The sequence below is a fragment of the Oryza glaberrima genome, chromosome 4 (genome assembly GCF_000147395.1).
Source record: "Oryza glaberrima chromosome 4, OglaRS2, whole genome shotgun sequence".
NCBI lineage: Eukaryota > Viridiplantae > Streptophyta > Magnoliopsida > Poales > Poaceae > Oryza > Oryza glaberrima.
Window position 1 is genome coordinate 955,663 of NC_068329.1, and position 26,108 is coordinate 981,770.

The following is a 26,108-nucleotide window of genomic DNA, read 5'->3' on the forward strand; positions in this document are numbered from 1 at the left end:
ATCCATGCCACTATAAATATGCCAAATTAAAAAAAATATATCACTACTATTCACGCTATAAGCCGTGTATCACTGAAATTTTGTAAAATTGTAACCATACCATCGTCGTCCACTTTGATGTCATTCCCCGTTAGATCCGCATCCTCCTCCATATGTGGCATGTGCCGACCAGCAGCAGCAGCACCAAGGCTGAGTGCTGCCATCTCCTCCACCTGAAGAGGCCGCTGCCACATCGAGGCCGAGCGTCACCTTCCCCATGCACCCAAGCTGCCGCCACTCTAGTCGCTCGTCGCCAGTGAGGGAAGCCTCGTCCGACCGCGCCGTCGCCGCCTTCCGTTCCCCTGCGTCGCACCACACCACGGCTACCCCTTCTTCCTTGCCAATCATCGCGGAGGTGAGTTCGCCTCTCACCACTGGCCTCCGGCCACATTTTTCTCGTTGCTCCGGCCATCCTCTCTCCCCCTAACCCTTCCACCTTATTCGCTAGATCGAGGAGATCCCAAGCACCGTTTTCTTAAATTCGGAGTCTGCCAGAACTCCGCCGTCGCTGTCGTGCCCGAAGGCTGTCACCGCTTTCCCCGCTGTCAAGCTTCTTCACCGTCGCTGCTTTTGCCACCGCCGAGCTCCTTCATCGTCATCTTTTGCCGGTGTGCGCTCATCGGTTCGCTCACGACGAGCGGCTGGGTGTACTCGGTGTGGACGGCCACATTGGGGTTGTGCACGATGACCGTGAGCAAGATGCTGTAGGCGAGGCCCGTGCCGTTGGCGCCGGCGAGGTCGAGGCGGGTGAGGATGACGTCCTCCGCCGTACGCGAGGATCAGCAGCAGCAGGACGGGCAGTAAAACCACGAGGATGCAGCAGACGATGCAACAACAACACCCCTGCCCGCCCACCATTGTTGCCATCCATCACGCCAAGAAAAACCTATCCGTACGTGTTCCATGGATCGATCGACTAATACGGATCTGGATTTTCATCCCTCGAGGAGACATCTCCTCGTTGTTTGCATTCTATCTAAATAGTTATCAAAATTTTTTAAAAAAATTGACAACATAGATTTATATGAAATATATCACTCCAGAAATATGCAAGACCAAATTCAACTTCTATAAGTTGCAACAAAAGAACAAATTAAACTGAAAGTAGTTATCGCACATTCGCAGCTATAGTATTTTTATTACAAATTGTAGAAGTTGAATTTAAACTTGGATGTTTGTGGAATGATATATTTCATATTAATTTATGTTGTCAATTTTTTTTAATTTTTTTATGACTATTTTGGTAACATACACGAAACACGATGGATGAAATCACTTTCCCCCCGACTAAATGCGGACTATATCTGTAAGTGCTGCTGCTTTTGATCCGACTCCGACAAGAACTGCTTTTTTTTTTTTCCTTTTTTCTTTTCATTTTCCAAATTCGAGTTTTTTTTGGAAGTCCAACAAAGTCGAGTTCTGGCGGGAGCCGTGGTCAACGTGGGCCGAACCAACACGTTACGGCCCAATATTAGTGGGCCGCACGGAGCACAATATAAGCCCGTTCAGGCCCAACCGTACGGCAACCACCTCCGATCCCCTCTCCTCACTCCGTCTCGGCGGCGGCGGCGGCGGCGGCGAGGCGTCTCCGACGAAAACCCTAGCATCTCTTCCCCCACACCTCGCGCCTGTCTACGAAGCCATGGTGAGTAGCAACCACTCCGACCTCCCCGTTCCGATCTGCTCCAGATCCATCTGACCGATTTCTGCTGTTCAGGAGAGGCGAGATCGCGGCGGCGGCAGCAGCAGCAGGAATCCTCATGGAGCTCCGGTGGAAGAGGAGGAGGAGCTGGAGGATGATTTTGAGTTCCGGCTGCCCATGAGCCACCGACCCACGGAGAACCTCGAGACGGAGGGGCTGGAGCAGGCGTCCGTCGACACGCAGCTCACCTCCTCCAACGTCGGATTCAGGCTGCTCCAGAAGATGGGGTGGAAGGGCAAGGGGCTCGGCAAGAACGAGCAAGGTATAATATAACTTCATCTTCTCTACCCCGCTCACTTGCTTTCTCCATCTTGTTTACCTCCATTGCGGTACACCCCTAACTTTTCAAACTACACTGTCAGCAACAGCTTAATGTATAGAACTGCCATCTAAGCTAAGTTTCTACAATCCTGATTGAATTCCTTAGTTTTGTACTTGTGGTTTGCGAGCGTAGTAACTGTCACTACATTTGCATGCGTCTCTAATCTTGTCTTAGGCTAAGTTCAGATTTAATTTCTTCATGCATGGCTATGAATGGAGAATAACTGAATTGGCAAGGGATTGGAGATTTAAAGGGATGTTGGCGGTAGCTTTCTTGCTTTGTTCGTGTTCTAGGCTTATAGCCTTAGGTTAAGGTTAATTCAGCAAGTTTATGAGCTTATTGACTGCCAATTTGCCATGCTTCATTATCCGTAATTATCACGTTGTTGCTTGTGAGGGTTGCTATGTTGGGAGGCACTAGATTGGAATTGCTGGTCTTTCAACTGGCTAGTTTTATGCTTGTATAGCTGTAAACTAGGAAAATTGACTTGCTGTTGTTCCTAAAGGTTACTTCTTGTTTACAGTGCTCGGGATAGAATGCTTGTTCTGCAATGCTTTCGATTTGGATGTTTAATGTATCGACTGTTGAAATTATTCCATGCAGATGAGTTAGCTGAGTTCTAATAACCTTTATGTCGATTAAAAATGATTCAGTTAGAATTTACTCACTTGATGATGCCAAAGGTGTCACAGTTCACACACTTCATTGATTTCATCCACCTTGCTCACCTTGGTTATTTCTTTTAGGCAAAGGATTGTTTGGATCTTAGGTTTAAGTAAAACCACATTTTTTTTCATAGGAATGCACCCTTTTGCCCTTGGTGATGTTACTTTACTCTGTTTTCCTCTATTTTGTTTTGTTGATTAATCCGTGCTCCTTCCTCATTCTTCTCCGAACCTTTCCCCTTTCTCCCTGTACTTTCTGTTTGAGCAGTAGAAGACTAGTCATGACTAATCACCATGTCAGTGGCACAACGACTTGACTGAACTTTATGATTTAACTTCTCTTGTTAGTTATCCCTTGATATTTATTCAAAATTTTTAACTATCATTTTGTTGAGTTCTCTCTGTTTCTAACTAGTTACCATCATTGATTAAAAAAGCAGTTATCACTTTAATATTTTCTGCTAAAGTTCTGGCACCTTCATGACAATGCCCTTTTTTCTTTAATGTTATATAGGTATAACAGAGCCAATAAAAGCTGGTATCAGAGATGCAAAATTGGGTGTGGGGAAGCAAGAGCAAGATGACTTCTTCACATCAGAAGATAATGTGCAAAGGAGGAAATTAAACATAGAGCTTGAGGAGACTGAAGAACATATAAAGAAGCGCGAGGTGTGCAATCGAACACTGATTCCTTAATATTCTATTTCTTCAGGGTTGATGCTTGCACATCGAAATCTTATATCTAGCTGTTGGCATTACATATTGATATTTGTATCTTATTCATGCAAGAGTTGCTAGCATCAGCCCTCATGATCCTTGAGCATTTTGGGCATTTTTTATTTGGTGGTTCTTTTTCCTGCTTGGTGCAAATCATGACAATCCAGGTCATAGCAGAACGCGAGCAGAAAATACGTAGTGAGGTCAAGGAGATACAGAAGGTGTTCTTTTGCAGTCTCTGTAACAAGCAGTACAAATTGGCGCATGAATTTGAGTCTCATTTGAGCTCATACGACCACAATCATAGGAAGGTAATGTCACACTTGGTGCAGCGAACTTCTCTTCTACTGCCTTTTCTTTTGTGAAGTATGGGTGCACATACATACATTCCCCCTTCACTCCTGCATATTAATTGTTCAGGACTATATTTCTGATAAGTTCACTGTGGTTACAACAGAGGTTCAAGGAAATGAAAGAAATGCAAAGCAGCAGCAGCCGTGATGACAGGCAGAAACGTGAGCAGCAACGAGAAGAGAAGGAGCTGGCAAAATTTGCTCAACTGTATCCATCCCATGTTTTAGTCGATAACAATGATAACTCAGTGATGAGCTAACTGTGAACAAATGTGCTGAATGTTTATTGAACTTGCAATTTCCTTAATGGGACTTCAGGGCTGATGCTCATAGAAAGCAGCAGCAGCAGAAGCAAGAACCATCAGAGAGCTCATCAGAGAGAATTACAATGAAGAACTTGCCTAACCCTTCAAATCAGGATCAGCGTAAAACCTTGAAGTTTGGCTTCTCCAAAATGGCTCCTTCCAAGGTACCCCACATCTCAACAACATATTTTGTTAAACTGATATGACCATTTATGGAAGTAAAGTAGTTGTGTGCTTGTATGAAACTCCGTGAATTTGTTTTATATTTTCTATATTCTCCATTACTTTTTCATTGCTCTAGTTTTGACACTTTAACTTATTTGGCCTAAAGTGAGAATATAAGACGTATACTACTATTCTTTCGACACGTCAACCGGGTCATCTTTGTGGCTTTGTGCCCCACTAAACTTGATACTGTAGTGTCATGGGAGCTCCAAACGTTAGGTTGTTTTTTTAAGAAAAACACTGTTTTATTGGTTATTTTTTGCATCAGAATCTAATTGTTAACTTGGCTACTCTTTTGCATGGACAGGCTCCAGTTGGCAATGTAAGCAAGAAACCTAAGGTTGCTACAAAAATGTCATCGGTTTTTGGCAATGAAAGTGACGAAGAATCATGATCTTTGTCTGCCCAAGAGTGATTGCACCGAAGGAAATGGTCCTGTAGAAGAGAATTAATTTTGGGAACATGCCATGCCATGATCTTGTCACGCTCTTTAATCTGATGTGGATGGTGGCATCTCCTGCGTTCTTATATGAACCTAAAATGTTGAAATGTTAATTGTATGGAGTCGAGGGTACATTGGATAGTAACTCAGTTTCCCCTACACATGCTGGATATGGAACTTTTGATTCGTACATTCTGTCTTAAGGGCTCAGACAAAGCCCATGGGACACCTTTGTATTATTGTGTTGGCTTCTATTTAGTACTCCCTCCGTTTCACAATGTAAGTCGTTCTAGCATTTCCCACATGTATATTGATGTTATATATATATATATATATATATATATAGATTCATTAACATCAATATACATGTGGGAAATGCTAGAACGACTTACATTGTGAAACAGAGGTAGTACCTTTCAATTCAGACCTGGGATTGCATCTGGTAACTCGTGGTCTGGATCATGTCTGGCAAAATTTCTAGAAAGCTTGTCCTTGAGGGCACTATTCAACTGTAGCTGGTTCCTTGCCTTGGTGTATGAACAGTTGAACACTTAACGAAACCGCCGGTTGTTTTTCATTGTCTTGTAGTATCTGGAATTAGATTAGTTCCTTTTTTTTTTCCTGAAGACAATCTCAGTTTTATGGATAGAATAAAGTTCAGGGTAATCAAAGTGCAAACAGCTTGTTGATGGAGCCCACGATGGAGCAGTTGGCTGGATCCATGGATCTGTGGTCCAGGTTTTTGGCATAGAACAGCTGCATATTACTGCAATGGGCTTCAGAGATCAGATCATCAGAGTTACTCACATACATGTGGATCACCTGCCTGTACTACCTTTACTCCTCACATCTCCACAAGTTAATGCACAGATCTGCTCCTGCTCTGCGCCAACATTTGCAGAGCAAGTCAGTGCGTGCAGTGCAAGCATGTCAGATGCTGATCAGATGCAAACATCAGCATGCATTTGTCCTAACAAATAACCCAATGCAATTCAATTATTGGAATTTGTTGTCATTTTTCCTCTGAGAAGTACAGGTTCTGAACCCATTTCTAGAAGAGGTTAGCAGACTGATCAGATAATCAACAACCATTGGTACAATTTTCATGTCCTCACTTCTATTTCTTTTCCCTTTTCTTCCTTGGATGCATTTTGGTTGGGGATTTGTTGTGAGAAAATTGGTGCCATGCAAACCAGCTGCTAGTTCACCCTGAAGATGCCTCATACCTACCACGGACTCCTCCCTCTCCGCTGTTGCTTTCAGCTCATAAAAATAGGAAGGAAAACCAGACAAAATGGTAGCATGCATGGTTGGCCAGAAAGCTCAAGCATCTTATGTATATCTCACTGGCATTAGCTCTCCCATGTTACCATACCATGCTTGTCACTAGCATGCCAGCATTTCAGAAATAATCTGTATATTCTGTTTTGAAGCAAGCATCGTATTAGTTTCAGCCTAGATGTGATGTAATGCAACTACCTATAGTTCAGTTGGTAATTAAGATGCTAGGTTGCTTTGGTTCATTGGTTGAAGAATAAAGTTTGATCATTGGCGATAATCCACGTAGGGCATGTTTTGTTGCTCTTGTATGAATTCTAAAGGCATCACATCTTATTTAAGTAGTTTACATTTGCAAATATAGTATGCTTGTATTCATGGACAAGGTCACAAGGAGTCCTGACATTTCGTCGCCATGTGGTGTTGCTAACATCTGAATCTTTTCAATCCAAATTATTGCCAAGAAACTCTAATGTTGCATCCAATAACTCCAAGAAATTTGAGAGACAAGACACATATATAGTAGATGATCCTGACATTAACTAATCGTAGAGAGAGATTATAGCAAGGAAGAGAAAGGGACATGAGGACATGGATGAAGTGAGAGGGCAGTTAACCTACTTGAGGCAGGTAAGCAACTGAGAATAGTATACTAATTTAGTACTTAGCAACTCCCTCATCCTGTGGTGTGATGGGGAAGCTCAACCTCTCCCCTCTGTTTTTTCCTCTCTTTTTGAGAGATATAATTTCACTTCTGAAATGATCAGATTACTTTCAGATTGTAATAATAATAATAATAATAATAATAATAATAATAATAATAATAATAATAATAATAATAATAATTGCGATCATGGCTAGCTTATGCATCACTTTGTTCACCAATTGATCTTGAAATCTTCCAATAGCTATCAGAAGCGTTCTTTTAATTTCTTAGGCAAATATTCGACACTCTAGCTGTTGAGACCTTATCTCGTCAACAAATTTCTCACCAGCACACTAATATCTGTCTGATGGACTTAGCTTCTGAACTCCCCAGAAGATACAGTATGTTTTTGAAATATTTATAAATTATGGTTTATTCATGCAAAACGGAGAAAAAATGGTTATTTTACAGGAAAAAAAAAGAACATAGTTGGACACAAGCTCATCTGCAAGCAACTCTCCCATTGTACTCAGGAACATGTTCATAAATAATGTGTTGCTCTTCCAATGAGATTGTGGTACCAATCCATGCAAATGTCCCTTACCAGGCTCCAATTGATCACATTGTTTTTATCATGGAACACACAATTTCAGTATGCAACCCAAAAAGAGGGAGTCTCTACCCATTCTGGTACTAGCTACTCCACAACACAAGATTGCAGGCCAAACAAACAGCTGTCCTCTGAAACTGTCCCACACTCCTACCACTTGCAAAAAAATGAATCAAGCAGGCAGAAATCATCGAGATCGATCTGGCATTCATGATTCAAGCCCAAGAAATTCAGTTTCTTTTCTGCGATCTTTCGCGGTTGATGGTCGATTTTTCGACACTTTTGGTGGTCAAATTTTGTGGACCTAGATAGCTAGCTCTCATTGCTGAAGTTAACCAATCAATGAAAATAAAATGGCTGCTGAATTCATTGGTACTTATTGACAATATACTATGCACTATATATGTACCCCCTTTTTTTTCTCACATGTTGTTTTCAGAGAAAGTAGTACTGTTTTCTCACCTGTTGGTGGCTAAGCTAACTATGATGTTGGGATGTCTCATGCAAAGCCTGTACCTACAAGGAAAATGTCAATTGGGGCGATCTTGGCTGGAGAGGACAATACAGATCATCAATATTCTATATTTCTTCTTTGAAAAGATGTGTGCAAACCATTTTTTTTCATTTCTGTTTGAGAATATACAGTAACAATTCTAAATGCTGACAAGTTAACTTTACAATTGGTCCGGTACTCATGATCATATTTACTTATTGTTTTGCCTAATGACTTTGTTTTTCAGAGCAAAAAAAGAAACGTTGACAATCGTGGAATCACACTTTGACTCACCTACCGGATCCAATAGTTCTCTCTTTTTTTTATGTCTACTTTATATGTTTTTGTATGTGCTGTGAATATATTATTTGCATTCCAAACTTGCAGAAAATTGGAATTGCATGAATTACAAATGCAGATAAAAAAATGATTTTTCAATGAGCTGATTACCATATACTTGTTAGGTTCAAGAGAAGTTACAATACAGTCTGGGATCAGGTTCCTCTCACACTAAAAGACATATGACCTTGCCAGTGACATATAGACCCAATGTAACATGTAATGCATGTCAGTGACCAATTCACCGTGACTTCAATGATCTACATCTATTAGAGTTGCTATATTTTTTTTACATAACTCTATGAGTTGGCAATGGATACACCATCATCTATGATCTACACCCTATGTTGTCCCAAGTAGAATGAGATGGCACATTGGCACCCCAAGTACAATACAATGCGCTGTATATCTTCATTATCTCTGTTAATTTACCACAACACGCATTTCAACAGTCATTACACTGTAGTACTTTGCTGAATGAAAGGATCATGAACTCAAACATTTCACACTATGGTCCAGGGGTATTTTAATAAATGCATCCAACCCCACTACCCTGGTCCTGAGGTTGCATTAATGCCCACTTCTCCTTTAATTTTTTTCAGATCCAAATTTCTCACACAATATCCACTGCCATATTAATTAACTAGATGGGTACCCCGCGTGCTGCTGCGGGAGAATTGTGTGATAGTAGATACGAGTTCTAAAATTTTCTTTCTTATCTACTATACGATTTTTTTCATGTTTTATATATTTTTGAACCTTTATAAATTATTCAAAAGTTATAAATGATTGAATTGTATGGTGTCTTTTGGAGGTGATAAATGCAATTTACATTCTTGATAAATCATCCAAAGGCTAAAAATAATTGAGGTGATGTGGATTCATAAGAGAAGAGAGAATTAGCATTAGCTATACTTTGGGGATGAACTTTATAGATATATATGATTTCTTCTTTTTTTTTTTCAAAAAAAATGTTTAATAGGGTAGAGAGCTGAGCCTTGATATATGTCACACCTTCTCCCATGTTGCACTAACTAGGAGAGAAGGAGAAGAAAATTTATTAGTACCACCTCGCTTACCAAGCTAGTCTCCTCTCCCCTCCTCCCATGGCGCTCTCCACTCTCCTCCTTCCCTCTTCTTCTTCCTCCTCCAAGACGGCCACTGCCACCGACACCTCCGACCGCCGCCGCCACCACCACCACCACAACCACACCAAGCGCAAGAAGAAGCCGCCGCCGCCGTCGCTCTCACCGATGCCGAGAACGCCGCCGCCTGCAGGGAGTGGAAGCCACCGTGCCATGGCCCCGTCGTCCAAGAAGAGCACCAAGCAGGTCGTCGTCGCGGCCAAGACGACGACCGGCCACCGCCCCAAGAAGGCGGCGGCGCCGACGATGCCGTCTCGTGGTGGCGCGCCGTCGGCGTCGGCCGCGCCGGTGTCGTCGTCGTGGGAGCAGCTGAAGAGCCTGCTGAGCTGCCGGAGCGCGACGGCGGCGGCGCGCGTGCACGACCCCGCCGCGCCGTCGTCCGCGTTGTCGCGGCTCCGCAGCCACGGCGCCGGCGCGTGCGGCGCGTCGCTCTGCGCCATCCGCGACGTGGTCGACGCCGCCAGCTCCGCCTCCGCGGCGTCCACCGCCGCCGCGTCCCTCGACCGCGACACCACCCCGCTCACCCGCTCCTCCCGCCGCGCCCACCGCGCCGCCACCTCCTCCTCCGGCGGCGGCGGCGGCCACCACGCCTCCCTCCGTGGCCTCTCCGGCTGCTACGAGTGCCGCGCCATCAACGTCGAGCCCATGTCAAGGTCTCCTCCTAATCCGATTAATTACTTAATTAAGCTCATAATTAACTTGATTAGCGAATAATAATCTGGTGTTAATTAGGAGGTATCCGAGGCCACGGGAGCTGTGCGCATGCTCGCAGTGTGGGGAGGTGTTCACCAAGGCCGACAGCTTGGAGCACCACCAAGCCATTCGCCATGCTGGTAATTAACTAAATTTTGATGAAAATTTCTACAAATTTCATCAACTTTACATAAACCGTAAACGATATTGATATCAACCATCTCCATTCTAACGAAAAATGACAAACTGAGGTTCATGTTGTGTGAATAGTAGTCAATGCTTTTGGGGTGTAGAACAAGTTAAGATAGTACTCCTAGCTAATCCAAGTTAGTAACACTAATGAGGAGGCATTGAGATCTGCGTGTGTGGGTACTATATATTGCCCAGTCAATATGATTGGTTTACTCATGACAAAATGATGATGGATATTTCCACACAGACACCAATATTGTGATAATTATTATTATAATCTTAGTGGAGTGACAGTGTTATTAGTTTACTAGTTTCTTGGCACATCAAACCATGTGAGATGAGATGAGATGAGAGGAGAGGAGACAAACAGAAAGGAGAAGGAAGATGCTGCTCATCAAAGCTATTAACCCCATCTTCCTTTTCCTCTTTTCCTTTGTCTTTTGTGGGTTACAAGGAAGCTACTGTCTTGTGCACATTAATCATCTTTGGTTAATTATTTTAGTTAAGATTGGATGGCAAAAATACATCAAAAGGTATCTGTGTCTAGCCATCTTTTGCATGCTTGCAGTCGCATCTGCATAATCTGCATCTCCATTTGTTGAAGGTAGATGGGTAGAAGCTTTCTGACTACTGATGGCATCTCAATGCATGTAGGATACTGCATGCACATGATTAGTTATTATAAAGATCATTAATTAACAGCAATGACAGTACAGTGCCTGATTAAGACAATACACCAGAAGCAAAAGAATCAATGTAGGAGTACTAGAAAGAACTGCAGAGTGAGATCCCAGTGCTTCTACAACTACAGTAGTTGGGCAAAGTATCCATCCAATCTGCCAATTTATTATATTGGTTGGTAGCACACAGGATCTGCATGCACTTTTGTGTACCCTCACAAACACGAACACACTTACAATTTGTGAAATTAGTACTCTGAAAGGAACACAGTTTCAGATTGTTCAGGTGTCATTTACTCCTGTTTTATTTTAAGTGCAGTTGTTAGTTTCGATATCCAATATTTGACCGTCTGTCTTATTTTAAAAAAATATAAAAAAAATTAAAAGATAAATCACGTATAAAGTAATATTCATATTTTATCATCTAATATCAATAAAAGTACTAATCATAAAAAACTTTCAAATAAGACGGACAGTTAAATGTTAAAAAAAACTCATAACTGCACTTAAAATAAAACAGAGAGAGTACTTGCTTGTCCTTTGATGCTTTTTTTTTTCTGAAGTTTCTAGGGCGGCTATAGCTCCTTATAGAATTTCTCAGCTTTCTAAACACATCAAATTTTCACCTAAGTTTAAGAATATGTAGTTATATAATTTAGAAAATAAATTAAACACCATAAGCCAGGAAACAAACTTTAGATTCTCAATAGCTCGCTAATCCCTTTGTTCTATTAAAAAAACCTTTTAGAAACGAATCTAGATAAAGATTTATTTAGAAATTGTTCTTTTTTTGATACAAACAAGCTACTTATCAGAATCTTGAGCTTCCAAATAGATGCAGAACATGCATAGCTGATTATACAGCTTTAAACTGCCATGGGCCAAGGCAGCCACTAAGGTTAGTTAAGTGATGTGCTTGCATGAACATGTACATCATCCTCTTGAACTGTTTAGGTCAATTGAAGTGTCCTATCACATGACAGTGCTGCACTATTTGCAATGTCATTATTGTTGTTGATGCTGCCGAGATGAAGTACTGATCTCCTGAATTTCAGTGCCTTGATTGCACACTGTCTGCTATGATAACTGTGAGCTTAGCTTGCACATGCTGATGCACTCACTGCATTTAATGCACTTAGCTAGCTAGCTGTACGTGGTTAATCTCTCCACTAATTACATTACATTACGGTAGATCCAATTAATTAGCTTGCTCCCTGGAGGATTAGCGAGTGATTAATTTTGGAGTGCATGCAATGCATATGCAGTGTCGGAGCTGGGGCCGGAGGACTCGGGGCGAAACATCGTGGAGATAATCTTCAAGTCGAGCTGGCAGAAGCGCGACCGTCCGATCTGCCAGATCGACCGCATCCTCAAGGTGCACAACGCGGCGCGCACCGTGGCGCGCTTCGAGGCCTACCGCGACGCCGTCCGCACCCGCTGCCGCGCCACCGCCGCCCGCGCCGCCGCCGACGGCAACGAGCTCCTCCGCTTCCACCCCGCCGCCCTCGCCTGCCCGCTCGGCCTCAACGGCGCCACCTCGCTCTGCGACGACGACGACGCCTGCGGCGTGTGCGCGGCGATCCGGCACGGGTTCGCGCCGTGGGCGGGCGCGCACCCGCTCGGCGTGCGCACCACGGCGAGCAGCGGCCGCGCGCACGACTGCGGCGCGGCGGCGGCGGCGGCGCAGCAGGCGGGCGGGTGCCGGGCAATGCTGGTGTGCCGCGTCATCGCCGGCCGTGTCCGCCGGAACGACGACGATGGCGGTGCGGAGGAGGAGGAGGGAGCGTTCGACTCGGTGGCCGGCGACGAGGCGGCGAGCAGCGTGTACGGCAACCTGGAGGAGCTGTTCGTGGCGAACCCAAGGGCCATACTGCCGTGCTTCGTCGTCATCTACCGTGTTGTCCCCGAGTGAAGCAGCAAACAACACTCAAAATCAATTAATTGTATCAACCATTTGTATTAGCATAATCGTCCAGCAATTTCAACATCATATAAATGTATAAATTAAATGCATTTTGAGGGAGAGATGAACTTAATTTTTGTCTAGTTGCTGTTCCAGTGTAGTATCTGTTTGTATTGTAGTGTTGTATATATGGACAAATAATTAAGCCACTTGATTAGACAAATCTTCGATCTACACGCTTCTTCAACTAATCATTCATTCAGGTTGATGCTTCTTCATTCGATGTACGTTTAATCATAGATTCATACTATGTCGTCGTATTATTCCAATTTGCAACTATTATTTGCCAAGATACGTATACGTAATCCAATACCATTTGACGCATCAACTAATTGGTGAAGGTATAACTTTGACATCATATATTCATATGTACATGAAATTTCTTGTGATTGCATTAGTTGGGCAATGCACATCACCATCTTGTTTGCTTAACTAGTCACTTAACAGTATTGGTGGACCTAGCTTAGCTTCTTCTCAACTGTGATGCATGATCAGATCAATCAGACATGTATCCATGGATTCATGCAGATCGAGAGACAGATAGAATCTCACCTTTGCAAGATGTGATGCATGCATGCATATATGGATGTGGGTACGTTTGCTGCTAACTTTTGACCAAATTTTATCATCTGTCATATGTTAAAAAAGTCAACCACACATGGTTGTCTTCACCTTTTCCATGTTGGATCAGATCAATGATTGCTAGAGGTTAATTTTTGTGGTGACTTGACTTGCAAATTTACTTGTACGGTTAGTTCATTCTCACTCTTTCATACTAAGCCTGTGTTTAGATTCTAACTTTTTTCTTCAAATTAACTTCCAACTTTTCCGTCACATCAAATGTTTGGCCACATGCATGGAGTATTAAATATGGAAAAAAAAACCAATTGTACAGTTTGCATGTAAATTGCGAGACGAATCTTTTGAGCCTAATTACGCTATGATTAGCTATAAGTGCTACAGTAACCCACATTTGCTAATGACAGATTAATTAGGCTCAAAAGATTCGTCTCGCAGTTTATAGTCGGAACCTATAATTTGTTTTGTTATTAGTCTGCATTTAATACTTCAAATATGTGTCCGTATACGTAAAAAAAAATTTGGCACCGAACTAAACACGGCCTAAGTTATTTTAGGGCTTCTACAAATTGTAGAGAACAATTTGAGGATTCAATTCCTATAGGATTTGAGTACTTCATTCATTCAGTTTGGAGGAATTGGTACTATGAATTTGCATTCCTGCATTCAGAATAAGCCCTTAGGTTTGTACTAAATCAAATGCAAATTTTGCTACAGGATACTCAAAGTTTGTGACATTTGCTGTGAGACACCCAAAGAACATGTATCTTTTTGTGGACACTGCAAAAATATAGTAATTAGCTGCTAGACACCTGATGCATTATTTTATTATTTCCGGTGAAAACAGAGAGAGAAAGAGTATTGAAAGTACCAAAATGCCCTTGGACATTGTTCTTCTTTGGCGCGGTGGCGCCGCCGCCGCCTCCGCCTGTGTAGTGAGAGTGAGGAGAGGGGAGATGGGGAGAGTGGAGAGGATAAGGCTATTAAAATTTTGTGGCTCTTTTAGATCTTCTATGGGCTACATTTTGAGGTTTAATATACACCCTTCGGCACCCCGCGGGTAAAATGCCTCACCTGTCCCCTCCCCACAAAAATGCGGGCCCCCAGCCCGACCTCCCCCGCGGGTCAAAAACTGAACCCGCCCCTGCCCCCGTAGGGGACCCGGCCCCATGGGGGAAATTGACATCCCTAGCTGAGACATCCTTGAGCTCCGAAAATCGTGGATGTTACATGAGAAGGGGTTGCCATTGATAATCAGCAATTACTTTACTATGTCAAAACGCTTGTTTGTTAAACTTAAATGGGTCTCATTTAGTTAATGTGACACGATTATCAAAGTTTGATTGCTCACTGGGATTAGAAAGTCAACGTCCCGCAATGATGATACTTGAAAGTTGAAATTAACCAAACAGAAGGCAAAAGTCAAAGATCCCTAGCTAGTAGCTCTCCAATTCACCTAGAGCTATAGTGGAGTAGTTGCTAACTGAAAATAAGTCGTCATCTTTGCTTTTAAATTCTTCCCTAAATTTATAACACATTTTCATCTGTTTTATTTGTTTTCCTTTAAAAAAAACTCATTTCTTTCAATGTAGCATAAATAAAGAGCAACTAATTAATTGATTTGAGTTATTTTCTTATCACATCCTTTTGATTCTTTATTATTTCTTTTGAACCTTTTATTTTTTCATTTCAAAAGTAAACTATTCCAAAACTTATTTCCAATCCAAACCTTTTGGTCACACCACCCCACTTAGGTGAAACAACACTGTCACGCCATGATGGGTTGCACGTGGTATTGTTGTCTCGCCATGCCAAAAGGTTCATGTTTAGAAATAAGTTTTGGAAGAGTTTATTTTTTTAAAATCCATCCTTGTATGATTAAAGCGACTTGCATTTACAAGTATACCATCAGGACATGATGAGATCCATCTCTGAATGTTCTAATTAACCTTGTGAGTTTTTTATTAGACTGGATTTTGCCAGAGTGGGTCAATGTCTTAATACATGATCATTATGTTGTCAATGTTCTATGCTGTTGCCTTCCTAGCTATGCCCATTTTAATTATACTCCCAATCTAAGTTGTACCATGTTATTGAGCCGGCCTGTGACACGTGATCTATCTCATATATTTTCGGTGAAAGCTTCATGAAGTTGTCAGTGTGTTAACTATTAGGTGAAATATGTAGAAGATGCATTGTTGTGTTCTCGGTTAGCACTGCCAAACATGAAGACATGGCTAAGTTTCAAATGGAATCATGTGCACTATTGTTTCCACTTGATGCAGTTTTGACAAATAGTATTAATTAAACGTGCCATTTGCGTCATGCATATGCTTGCAAATTAACTATATATCTTTAATATAATATTTTTATATTAATTGATATATATGAGCTAGCTAGAGCCTAGCTAGAGTAGTATATATCTAGGCTTAGCATTTCTGATGGTGTCTTCAACTATATATATCATGTTATATTAATTATACACATGTCCTCTTTTGAGTTGGTATACATGCTGTATTTGTTAAATATTACTCAAGGGGGCTTGTTATTTTCTACAGTTTTGTTACACAATAGTGTGAGGTTCCTTCTCTCTTCTAAAATAGAACTATAATTATGATATGTTAATTATTCCGATTCTAGCTAATCTTATTTATTTTTCTTTGTGTCTCTTAACATTTTTTAACCAATCATATGATATTATTTCCCTCTTCTTTAGAAAACATAAAAAGAGCTTATTTCATACATTTCTGCATTTATCTTTAGAACCAAAGCAATCTTTAGAGAAAAGCCCAGGGGTACTCCGGCCAGCTCCACATGGTGGTGAGCTAGCCGGCCTAAGTTCGAAGACTCATCCCTTCTATTTATTTGATATTAGGTCCTTCCTAATATTCGCATTTTTTTCCCAAAGCAATCTTTATAGTTCCACATGGGAGTTTAACAATTACAACAAAAAGTTTATTCAATAGTACCACCATATATAATTTGTATAATCTCGCTGCACTCTCATGTTTGCATTTTACTCTAGCGATCTTCTCAATCCTTTCCAAACTTTTTTGAGGGTATTCCTTTCCAAACTTAAACAAATTAACATTTATGCATGAATTTGTACATATATATATATATATATACATAAATATATAAAAGTTGTTTTATTTTAGGACGAAGGAAGTAGATGTTTAACAATGTCATTGGACACACAATGTAAATTTAACAGCTCAGCGAGCAACATAGGCTGCTGCGTGGGGCCCACCCGCAAAGAAAAAGGTAAATAATGTCGGTTCACCTGCTCCTTGTCCAACTCATGATCCTGCATGCTTTTGTCTTGCCGTACATATATACTAGTAGGACACATGCATCGATCAGTATTTTTAAATACGTTCTGTAACACAATTAATCGTAATGCGTATATGGATCAGATGGATCTCTAACTAATGCAACAAATGGCTGGCAAAACTGTGCGAATTTGCTCAAATCAGATCACCTAGCTTTCCTGTAATCTCCTAGCAAGACTAGGATTTGCATTGCATCAACCATCACTTATGAAAGAAAATGCAGGGTGCAGCCTACATGTTGCCAAGCTTCTCGACCTGCTGCTTCTACTCGTATAACTAATGGCTTCTCTACCAAGATCCAATGTTTCCTGCAAAGCAAGGATGTAGAACTAGATGTAATTTGAAGCCTGTTTTGGATATAGTTGAATCAAAGGAAATTGTCCCTTCTGAAACTATAAGGAAATTAAGGTGCTACTGTGTCACCATTATTTTTTAAGTCCAAGTTCTTTAATCTCCTGTATCTTGAATTAATTGTGGCTACAAAATTAGGATAAACAGGGAAAAATGAAGACTGGAAATCTAGTTAGAGGTTTTCTTGAGTAAGCACTGAATTGGAAAAAGGACTGTATTTTTGCTCTTGTGTTTTGCTGGCTATGGATTGTATTTTTAATAGGTGCAGCTGTCTGCCAAAATGGGCCTAATGTGTGTATTCATACAGGCCCAGCAAACACTAACACCTGGGATACACCCCAAATCTTACTGCATGCCACTCTCCACTGCAATATTGCAGAAGGTTTCACTTCAAAACAGAGTATCATATCACTGCACAAGTACAAAACACAATTACTAATGGTGACTGCTAATTTGGTTGAAATGCATCTTAATTCATTGATCAAATCAGTCAGACCTGAGGCTTAAAAAAATCTTGTGCTTCTCCCTTTGCACATTTTGAAGCAGAGAAAAAACTAACAAAAGAAATGCGGATTTTATAAGGAGTGTTTGTTAAAGAAAATTTACACAGGCATATCATGTGTTGACTGTGGAGTGCAGAGCAAAATATACAATACCTTCAAAATGACAGAGCAACTAATACATACATTTGCAGCATAGACAATATATGTCACACTCACAATCATCATCATTGTTTCTGTTCATACAAGTGAAGTAATTAGGAGTACAAACTCGGTCAATCCACATATGCTGACAAATCACACGAACACACACGCACCCACAAACAAGTGCACAACAGCAACTCGACGGCATGAGGATCACCCAATGAATCTGCTCATGCCGCTGAAGCTGATGATTTATTCGTCGATCTCTAGCTAGCACACCACACCAGAAATGGAGCTAGAGATCAAAGTTTTCATATGCATGTATGATCATCTATCCGAAAAGATGAAGCATACGTAGTAATCCGATGGATGGATCGGTCGAACAAGCAGATCGACCAACCGACCAAACGGAAAGCAAGCATGTATGGAGAAAATAACTTAGCAGATAGATGAGCTCACACACCAGCTGAGCATCCATTTATTAATTTTCACACAAAAAAACAAGAAGCAGAAATGAACAAAATCCAAGCTAGTAACAAGCAGATGACGAGCGTCTAGTATCAAGCTCTGTGCTACTAGTATCGATGTGCAGAACCTCCAATGATACATCTTGTTTTGGCCATAGTATTGCACGAAGCTCCTTGCATCCAAGCAGTAGGAGCTCCTTGAGAGACCAGTTGCCTCGCATTGAACGTAGGTCGAGGGTTTTAATACAAGTGCCTGAGACGTCGAGTTGCTTGAGCCTCTCAAACACTCCTCTCAAAAGCACACTCTTCAACTGGGTGCATCCTCGGAAGGAGATGCTCTCTATCTTGGCTGTGACATCAACATCATTGTCATTGCTGTTGCTGGAGAAGCTAAATGACTCGAGTGATGGCGGCAGGTCATGAGGGCCAATCCGTGTCAACTCAAAACAACCATCAAGAATGATTGTCTTGACGATTTTGCAGCTAGACAGGTTCGGGAATAATGTTGCTGCTACCTGATCTTCCTTCAATACTTGTGACTGATGTTGAACTTCAGTTATTGGTTCGGTCGCGACTTGGAGCTTGACAAGGTTGAGCAGCCCAAGGGGCTTGGTGCTGCTTCCGACACTAGTACTAGAATTGTTGTCATCACGGAGTAGATGGCTTATGCTCCAATGCTTGACCCCCTTCACATTTAGCTCCCTAAGCTCAACCATTAGATCTTGTGCCTCTACTGATAGCAGCCAATACCAGTCTGTGTAACTCAGGTCAAGCACCCATAGCTTTTGGAAACATGCTCCACCGCTAACACCAGTGTCCTTGTCAGTATCTCCAGCACTAGTACTATTTGGTGCTGAGCCTGAGCGGAGCTTGTCTTTGTCTTTGCAACGGTCAAGTAGGAGGAATCTTAGGCTGCTGCAACCGAGGAAGGGCGGAGATGCAAAACTGAATGTACACTGGGAGAGATTTATCACACGCAGCCTGTCTACAGATGAATGTTGGAACGTTTCGTCGTCCAATAACTCTTTACAGCTTGTGGTTGCTTCCTTGTTGCCGCGAGATGTAGTACAGAAGAATGATGCCTTAATTACAGAATCACAAGGCACTTGTAGTGGAGCTAGTTTTTCTTCATTATTATTCACATTGTCATTCCAATCCAATCTCAGGTTGGTATGCAAAGCTTGGGCAATCTCCCATGCCGACGTATTGCCAGCGGATCGTATGATCCCACTGCATACCCAGTAGTTAGCCGCGTGGGTGGCCCAGTCAATGCCATGATTACCATCTATCAGTCTCACCACCTTATAGTACATGATGCACTCCTTGACAATCTCAGGGCTCATGCCAGGTTTTGGGACACCAGTAGACCTAGCAACCTCCTCAGCCTCTTCATGCAGTAGGGATTCATCATCAAAAGGATCAGCATATATAGCGACATCGCTCAGTCTGGCAAACTTGTGCAGATCGTCCCCGGTCCAGGGCCCAAACCTGACTTGGGATGTCCACAGTACCCTTTTGCTCGAGAGTCCCATTATTATAGGAACACCGCACTCCTGCACATCTATGTAGCCGCCGCTTCCGTTGTGGAAGATCACTAGGTATGTGTGGCCGGCAAGCTCGTTAAGAATCGCCTCAGTGACATCTGGTATCACCCCTCTGGCACCGTGCTCCACGCCGTCGAGATCATCCTCCTCGTCACGCTGATCAAACATGGCCATCACCGACCGAGGAAGCTCCAGCTCCTGGGCGATGGCCTTCTGCAGGGCCCTCTTGCTCTGCCACACCGAGCAATCCACATGGATGATCTTGTCCAACCCCAGCTTCAGCTTCTCCGGTGACGACGATCTCAGTCGTTTGGCCACCTTTTTCAGGACGGCGGATGACCCCAATCCACAGATGTTGGCCTCGAAATAGATCACCGTACTTCTGTTGTTGCTCGTATCGTCCAGGAAATCGATTATCTTCTCTGCTGCTTCATCGATGCTGCCTACAACGATCTCCGTCCACTGCAATTAATAATTAATTACTACTATAATTAGTCAGTCAAACCCAGATAAGCTTAATTCTTGCTGCGTATGTACGCATATATATACGACCTCTACTCTGTACGTACATATATATGCTTGCTGTTTTTGGGTACGTAGAGACACACCAATTCCCGTTTTCTGAGCGTTGAGTTAAACTTGGTAATGCATATACAGGGAGTATCATTACAACTTTTGACAGTTTTTTGGGTGGAAAAAACTTTCAAATGTTACGTACTACTATAGTTTAATTAGAATGCAGTTACAATATAATATAACTTATGTATAAGTCATATATAATCGAAAATACAAAAAGTTTTTGCCGGACCTCTGTTTGAAAACCAGTGAAGTTATAAAAAGACCACCAAATTGAATAAATTAATGACACTCCTGGATCTAAAATATACCCCATTATATATGTAATGAATTAATGAAAGTGTGTTTAAACAAATAGCAGTCGAAATTGGATGCATACATGTCTAGCTAATATATGTTCCAAATTTTGCCTTGTTTTAATTACACGCATGCATGGTCGCTGAATAATTTCCATTCGAAATGAAAAGAGAAAATATAATGGAACGGAGTGAAATACCTCATCCGCTGGCATGATGAGTCGATCTAGCTGTCGCCTGGCTCTCTTGCTAGCTGGATCTTCAATTCTTGAATTACAGTCTAGGCAAGCAGCTCCATCATATCTCGATCAGTCGATCTTCTTTGAATCACACGTTAGAAAATCTAGAATATGTTGAAGCAAGCCTCTAACCCATGATGAAAAATATCTAGAATATCTCGATCCGATTTCTCCAGCCCTGCAGCACATCATATATAAAGTTCACAGATGCATCACATAATAAATCAACTAACATTTTTAGTATGACCTCGCATGATTATTCTAAGGGACAATGCATCCGTGTTTCTAATGGACAGGTGGATGCAACCCAAGTATAATTATTTTATTTTTTAATGATAAAGAGAACACTAAAAGAAGTATTATCTCACCATATTCGTATTATAAATTCACCATAAGAGATGGTAAATTATCTTATAATGGTAACTAAAATGAAAGAAAAATACTTATGCCGTGAAATAGATCATAGACTTTAATATACTAAATTATAAAAATGTCTCTCAAATTTCAAACAAAAATCACTTAGTTCATGCTTTTATATAAACTCACATATCACCACTATTGGGTCTCTTTTCATAAATGGAATTAAATGGAATTTTATTAGTACCATAAAAAGAGCCTAACACATCAGTAATACAATAAATAATCACGAACACTTCACACATAATTCTCTGTCTTATGTCCACATCTATGCATAGATATTCTTAAACCATTCCTACCAATTAATAGGGTAGTACAATTAAAATTAAACATGAATGTCTCCCTAACATGTGAGACCGGGTAAAACTACTAAGAACTATGTGAAAAAAATATTCGCTCAAGTAACAATCTCTCACTAACACAAGGGTTAGTGGGTTTCGATATTTCTTTCTTGTATTATATCTGAACTTCTTTTTTAATTTTTCCCGTGTAATATTACATCCCTAGGTATAGCATGTATGTTTTTTTCAGCGAATAGCTTGTACTACGTATGTAAGTTTAGGCGGACAGATCATAAGCATACGAATATAACAACATTTAATCTGAGTATCGAGAGGGGAGAATTGATTTTTTGCCCGATCTTACATATGTAGGTATTATGTAGGAGTATGTTTTTTTTGGGAGAATGGCGTGTCCTACGTATGTACGTATTTTTTTCGGCTTTTATCCGGCGAACAGTTTGCACGTATTTTTCTTGTCGTCGTACATACACGTATGGACTTATGGATGGATGCTTTTCAATTGGTGTACAAATTAATGTATGGATTGTGCGTCGTACATCAGATATTCAGAAGGTAGCTAGGCTTGTCCATCTTGCTGAGACCAACTCCTACAAAACTTCTCGCGCATAAAAATTATTCAAAAAGAGAAGTTCACACACACATAATTGTGTCATACCTGCACGTGCAGTAGATTAGGAGGGTGGGTTTTTTTTTCTGTCGTTGTATACATCCTGGTACGTACACGGAAGAAGATTAGGAGTGGTGGATTTTTAAAAGATCCAATTTAATGGTCCAAAATAACGGGTTTATCGATTTAAATAAAAATAGAGGGTTTGTATGTTTTATATCATGTGGCGGTCTAAGAGCGTTTATAGAGTGCTACATGGCGGTTTAGGAGCGTTCATAGTATGTTTAATGGACTTTTAGTATATAATAAATAGATAGACTGACGGTAAGAAAGCGGAGCAATGGATAGTGTGAGGCGCCGCCATGGCATGGCTTCTTCACGGCCTCGTAGGAGTGTTTGGTACATATGCACAGTTTGAAAAAAAAAACTTAGAGGTGGAAGGATAGAGAGAATCGTAGGAGTGTTTGGTACATATGCACAGTTTGAAAAAAAACTTAGAGATGGAAGGATAGAGAAAATCGTAGGAGTGTTTGGTACATATGCACAGTTTGAAAAAAAAACTTAGAGGTGGAAGGATAGAGAAAACTACCAGACGGCCGGGTCCTACGTAGTTGTCTTGTAAAATACAGAATATATGAAAGATTCCATTAAACGATTATGTTATATATACAATTAATCAAAATTATACGGTAATTAAACATTTAGTATATATCTATCATTTATTCGAGATATTTAGATGTGTCAATATGAGCACTGCTACACATACTATTTTTTCTTATTAAATCTTTACTAACAATCATCTTAACCGTTTGATTTAGATAGATGGAAGTTATGGAAAACCTAAATGCACTCATAGCATGACACATTACTGTTAGTAAGAATTTAGTAATAAAAAGTTAGTATGTATAGTCTTTTCCATCATTCTAATACTCTTCTCAACTATCCACCTGATCAAACGTATACTAATTGTGCTGGACTGCTGGTAGACAATAGGCGATTCAATTAGCACGGGGTGCTAGACTTAATCTGTGTTTTGGTGGTTGCTTTTTGTTCACAGGAGATAATTCCGATCCGACTCGTTGGTTCGTGACAGTCTCGCCGCCGTATATACCCATTACCATATGAATAATGGACCGTAGATTCGTATGGGGACGGACTTTTTCTTTCCATTTTTTCACATCTGTTGCGCATAGGAAGTACATTAGCTGGTTTTTTGGAGAGAGAGATTTTAACAAATCTAATCTAATGGCTAAAAATAATGGCTCCATATGTTTGCGCATAAATCAATGGCTAGATATTTTTTCCAGAATTTCTTATATTTTCTTTAATTTATTAGAGCGCCACATGGCATCATGAGAGCGTTTGTAGAATCTCACGTGGCGGCTTGAGAGCGTTTGTAGGAAGTTTAATGGACTTTTAGTATATAATAATAGATAGATTAATCAATGATTCTATATGAAATATAAATTGATGATACTCTTATCATATAAAACTAAATACAAATTAACTGGACTATATTAAAACATGTATTCAAGAAAGTCCCTTGCTAGCTCGTTGAAAACCAAAACTCCAGAGAGATATATAAGACTCTTATATATCACTGTGTTGATTATTTGTACATATATAAAAATATGGATGAACACATAGAGAGAAAGCAAGCTGCATTCATGTAGTTTTTACCTTGATCACGATGTTGAGAAAACAGCTGGGCGGCCGGGAGTGAACAAACTAAGCCATGCTTGCACGCATCATGGGAGCATACAAAATGAAACGATCGAAGAACTGAATGAAAGATGATGTTTGGGGGCCTTTGGGGAGAGCTGATGGAGCTAGCAGAAGCATACTTAGAATGCGTGCATTACATGCTTGGTCTATTATTCCTTCCGTTTGCTTTGGTAATATATTGTGCTTTTCTGCAAAAGTTGCAAATCGATATACTATCTCCCAAGCTGTACGCTCCATCAATAATCATCAGATTCGTTGCTTGGACTGCCACTGATCGCTGCTGGCCCCTCCTTAATTAAAGAGCATATGTATAAAGAAAAAGATATAAAGCGAAAGGAGTGTTGTTTGCTTGATCTAATTAAGCTAATATGCCTGTCAGTCCAGGCCTCCAGGGTGACCCAAGCTATTCTGAGCGAAAGCAATTGTATCCCTGTTTATCCTAAAGATAAAATGCCACTTTATATATAAAAATACCAGTAGAAACCGCCTCATCACTGTAACTTCCTTTAGAGAACGGATCATCAATACGGTAAATTAAGGCCGGGCTATCGGTCGTGTTATGAAAATAGATGCACAACGGAGACATGAACTTTACGTGGAAAACCCTTGTGGGAAAAAACCACAGGCACCGACCGGCAATGATCACTATATAGGAATTGGATACAAACGCAGGGGATACATTGGGCTGTCGCACCCTCCCCGTGCGGCTTACAAGGGATATATATAGGAGAAATCTAGGAGTCCTAATAGGAAACTAATCTTATAAAGTAGAGTCCTATTAGAGAACTAATCTAAATATATTGTGGGCCCAAAATTTGGATTACATATTTAACAATCTCCACCTTGAGACGAATTTCTCTTGTAGCATAAAAATCTTCAACCTCTAAACAACCTCATGATGATAAAATCAATGTGCGCCAAATAGTCACTTGGACTACAATCCATAACACCTTTGATCCAGAAGAGGTAGACCATACTTCAAACTCGCCATTGGGAACAAATCCTGAATCTGCTGGTATTAATTTCTGGAATCCTAACAGAAACGCGAAACGCTGTGCATAAAACAAAGTACTTAGATCTCCTTATTAAACTTCCGGTGTGTTGGGCATGATGGTAGCAAAATTCGCCGGACAATTTGATCACCTTGTGATCTAGACAGGAGCGAGGCTCCCTCTCGACGACTTGACTGTGTTGCCTTTTTTTTCCTCTCCGGTGTACATCAATACTTGCTTCTCCTCCTCGATGGCTACGCCAACTTGCATCTTCACTTGCCATAACGAGAATATTGCATCTCAATCCAGGAGCGGTAGATTAAACTTCAAACTCGCCTTGGTAATAAAATCCTGAATCTGCTGGTATAATTTGTGAAACCCTAGCAGAAATACGAAACACTCTAGGTGCATAAAACGAAGTATTTGATCTCCGTATAGAACCTCCTGGTAGACTTGGCTTTGTGAACATAGCAATTGAAGGTGAATTTGAATTCCCCTGAACAGAACCGAAGCATTGCCACTGAATTGATTCCCTGGTACGAAGGGCGTGTGCACGCAGCAATTTCCAACTGTGAAATAAATTCACGTGAACAGAACCGAGGCAAGGCTGCTGAATGCTTAGGCAGTGTTTGGATCCAGATACTTAACTTTAGTCTCTGTATTTAGATACTAATTTAGAGTATTAAATATAGACTACTTACAAAACTAATTACATAAATGAAAACTAATTTACGAGACAAATTTTTTAAGCCTAATTAATCTATAATTAGAGAATGTTTACTGTAGCATCACATAGGCTAATCATGGATTAATTAGTCTCAATAGATTCGTCTCGCGAATTAGTCCAAGATTATGGATGGGTTTTATTAATAGTCTATATTTAATATTTATAATTAGTGTCCAAACATCCTGTAGCGCCCGTTCCGTCGTGGCGCCTAGCGGGAAAATTATCTCTTAAAAACCCTAATTGCGAAATCCGTTTCTTTGCTTGTTGTCTAGTGTCCGTGCCATCTCAGATCTCAAATCCTCGATCTATCGTCAAGTTCAATCCCGAATCCAAATCCTTCCCAAATCAAATCCCTCCGCAAAAGTCTAATTCGCCTCCCTAGGGTTCAATGGGCCGAATCCCTCTCGGCCCATCTCCCCCTCCCTCCCCGGCTCTTTCTCTCTCTCTCTCTCTTTCTCTCTCTCTCTCCCTCTCCCCGCTCTGCCCGTGCGCTGCGCACGC

General features: G+C 41.1%; 3 protein-coding genes across 3 annotated transcripts; 2 read left to right on the forward strand and 1 right to left on the reverse strand.

Moving 5' to 3' along the window:
- The first annotated feature begins 1,555 nt into the window (after positions 1 to 1,555).
- On the forward strand, positions 1,556 to 5,024 carry LOC127769384 (uncharacterized). The gene is made up of 7 exons (XM_052294943.1): positions 1,556 to 1,684; positions 1,757 to 2,003; positions 3,243 to 3,397; positions 3,613 to 3,756; positions 3,903 to 4,006; positions 4,117 to 4,267; positions 4,636 to 5,024. The coding sequence occupies exons 1-7, from the start codon at positions 1,682 to 1,684 to the stop codon at positions 4,720 to 4,722; spliced, it is 891 nt and encodes a 296-aa protein (XP_052150903.1). The 5' UTR covers positions 1,556 to 1,681; the 3' UTR covers positions 4,723 to 5,024.
- Positions 5,025 to 9,165: 4,141 nt separating this feature from the next.
- On the forward strand, positions 9,166 to 12,972 carry LOC127769533 (uncharacterized). Its single transcript, XM_052295125.1, has 3 exons — positions 9,166 to 9,934; positions 10,014 to 10,114; positions 12,112 to 12,972. Exons 1-3 carry the CDS (start codon positions 9,243 to 9,245, stop codon positions 12,756 to 12,758), a joined length of 1,440 nt encoding a protein of 479 aa, XP_052151085.1. The 5' UTR covers positions 9,166 to 9,242; the 3' UTR covers positions 12,759 to 12,972.
- A 4,608-nt stretch (positions 12,973 to 17,580) lies between these two features.
- On the reverse strand, positions 17,581 to 24,006 carry LOC127769975 (uncharacterized). The gene is made up of 3 exons (XM_052295634.1): positions 23,844 to 24,006; positions 20,799 to 21,015; positions 17,581 to 20,188 (listed from the first exon to the last, which is right to left on the reverse strand). Exons 2-3 carry the CDS (start codon positions 20,811 to 20,813, stop codon positions 18,245 to 18,247), a joined length of 1,959 nt encoding a protein of 652 aa, XP_052151594.1. The 5' UTR covers positions 20,814 to 21,015; positions 23,844 to 24,006; the 3' UTR covers positions 17,581 to 18,244.
- Positions 24,007 to 26,108: the final 2,102 nt, after the last annotated feature.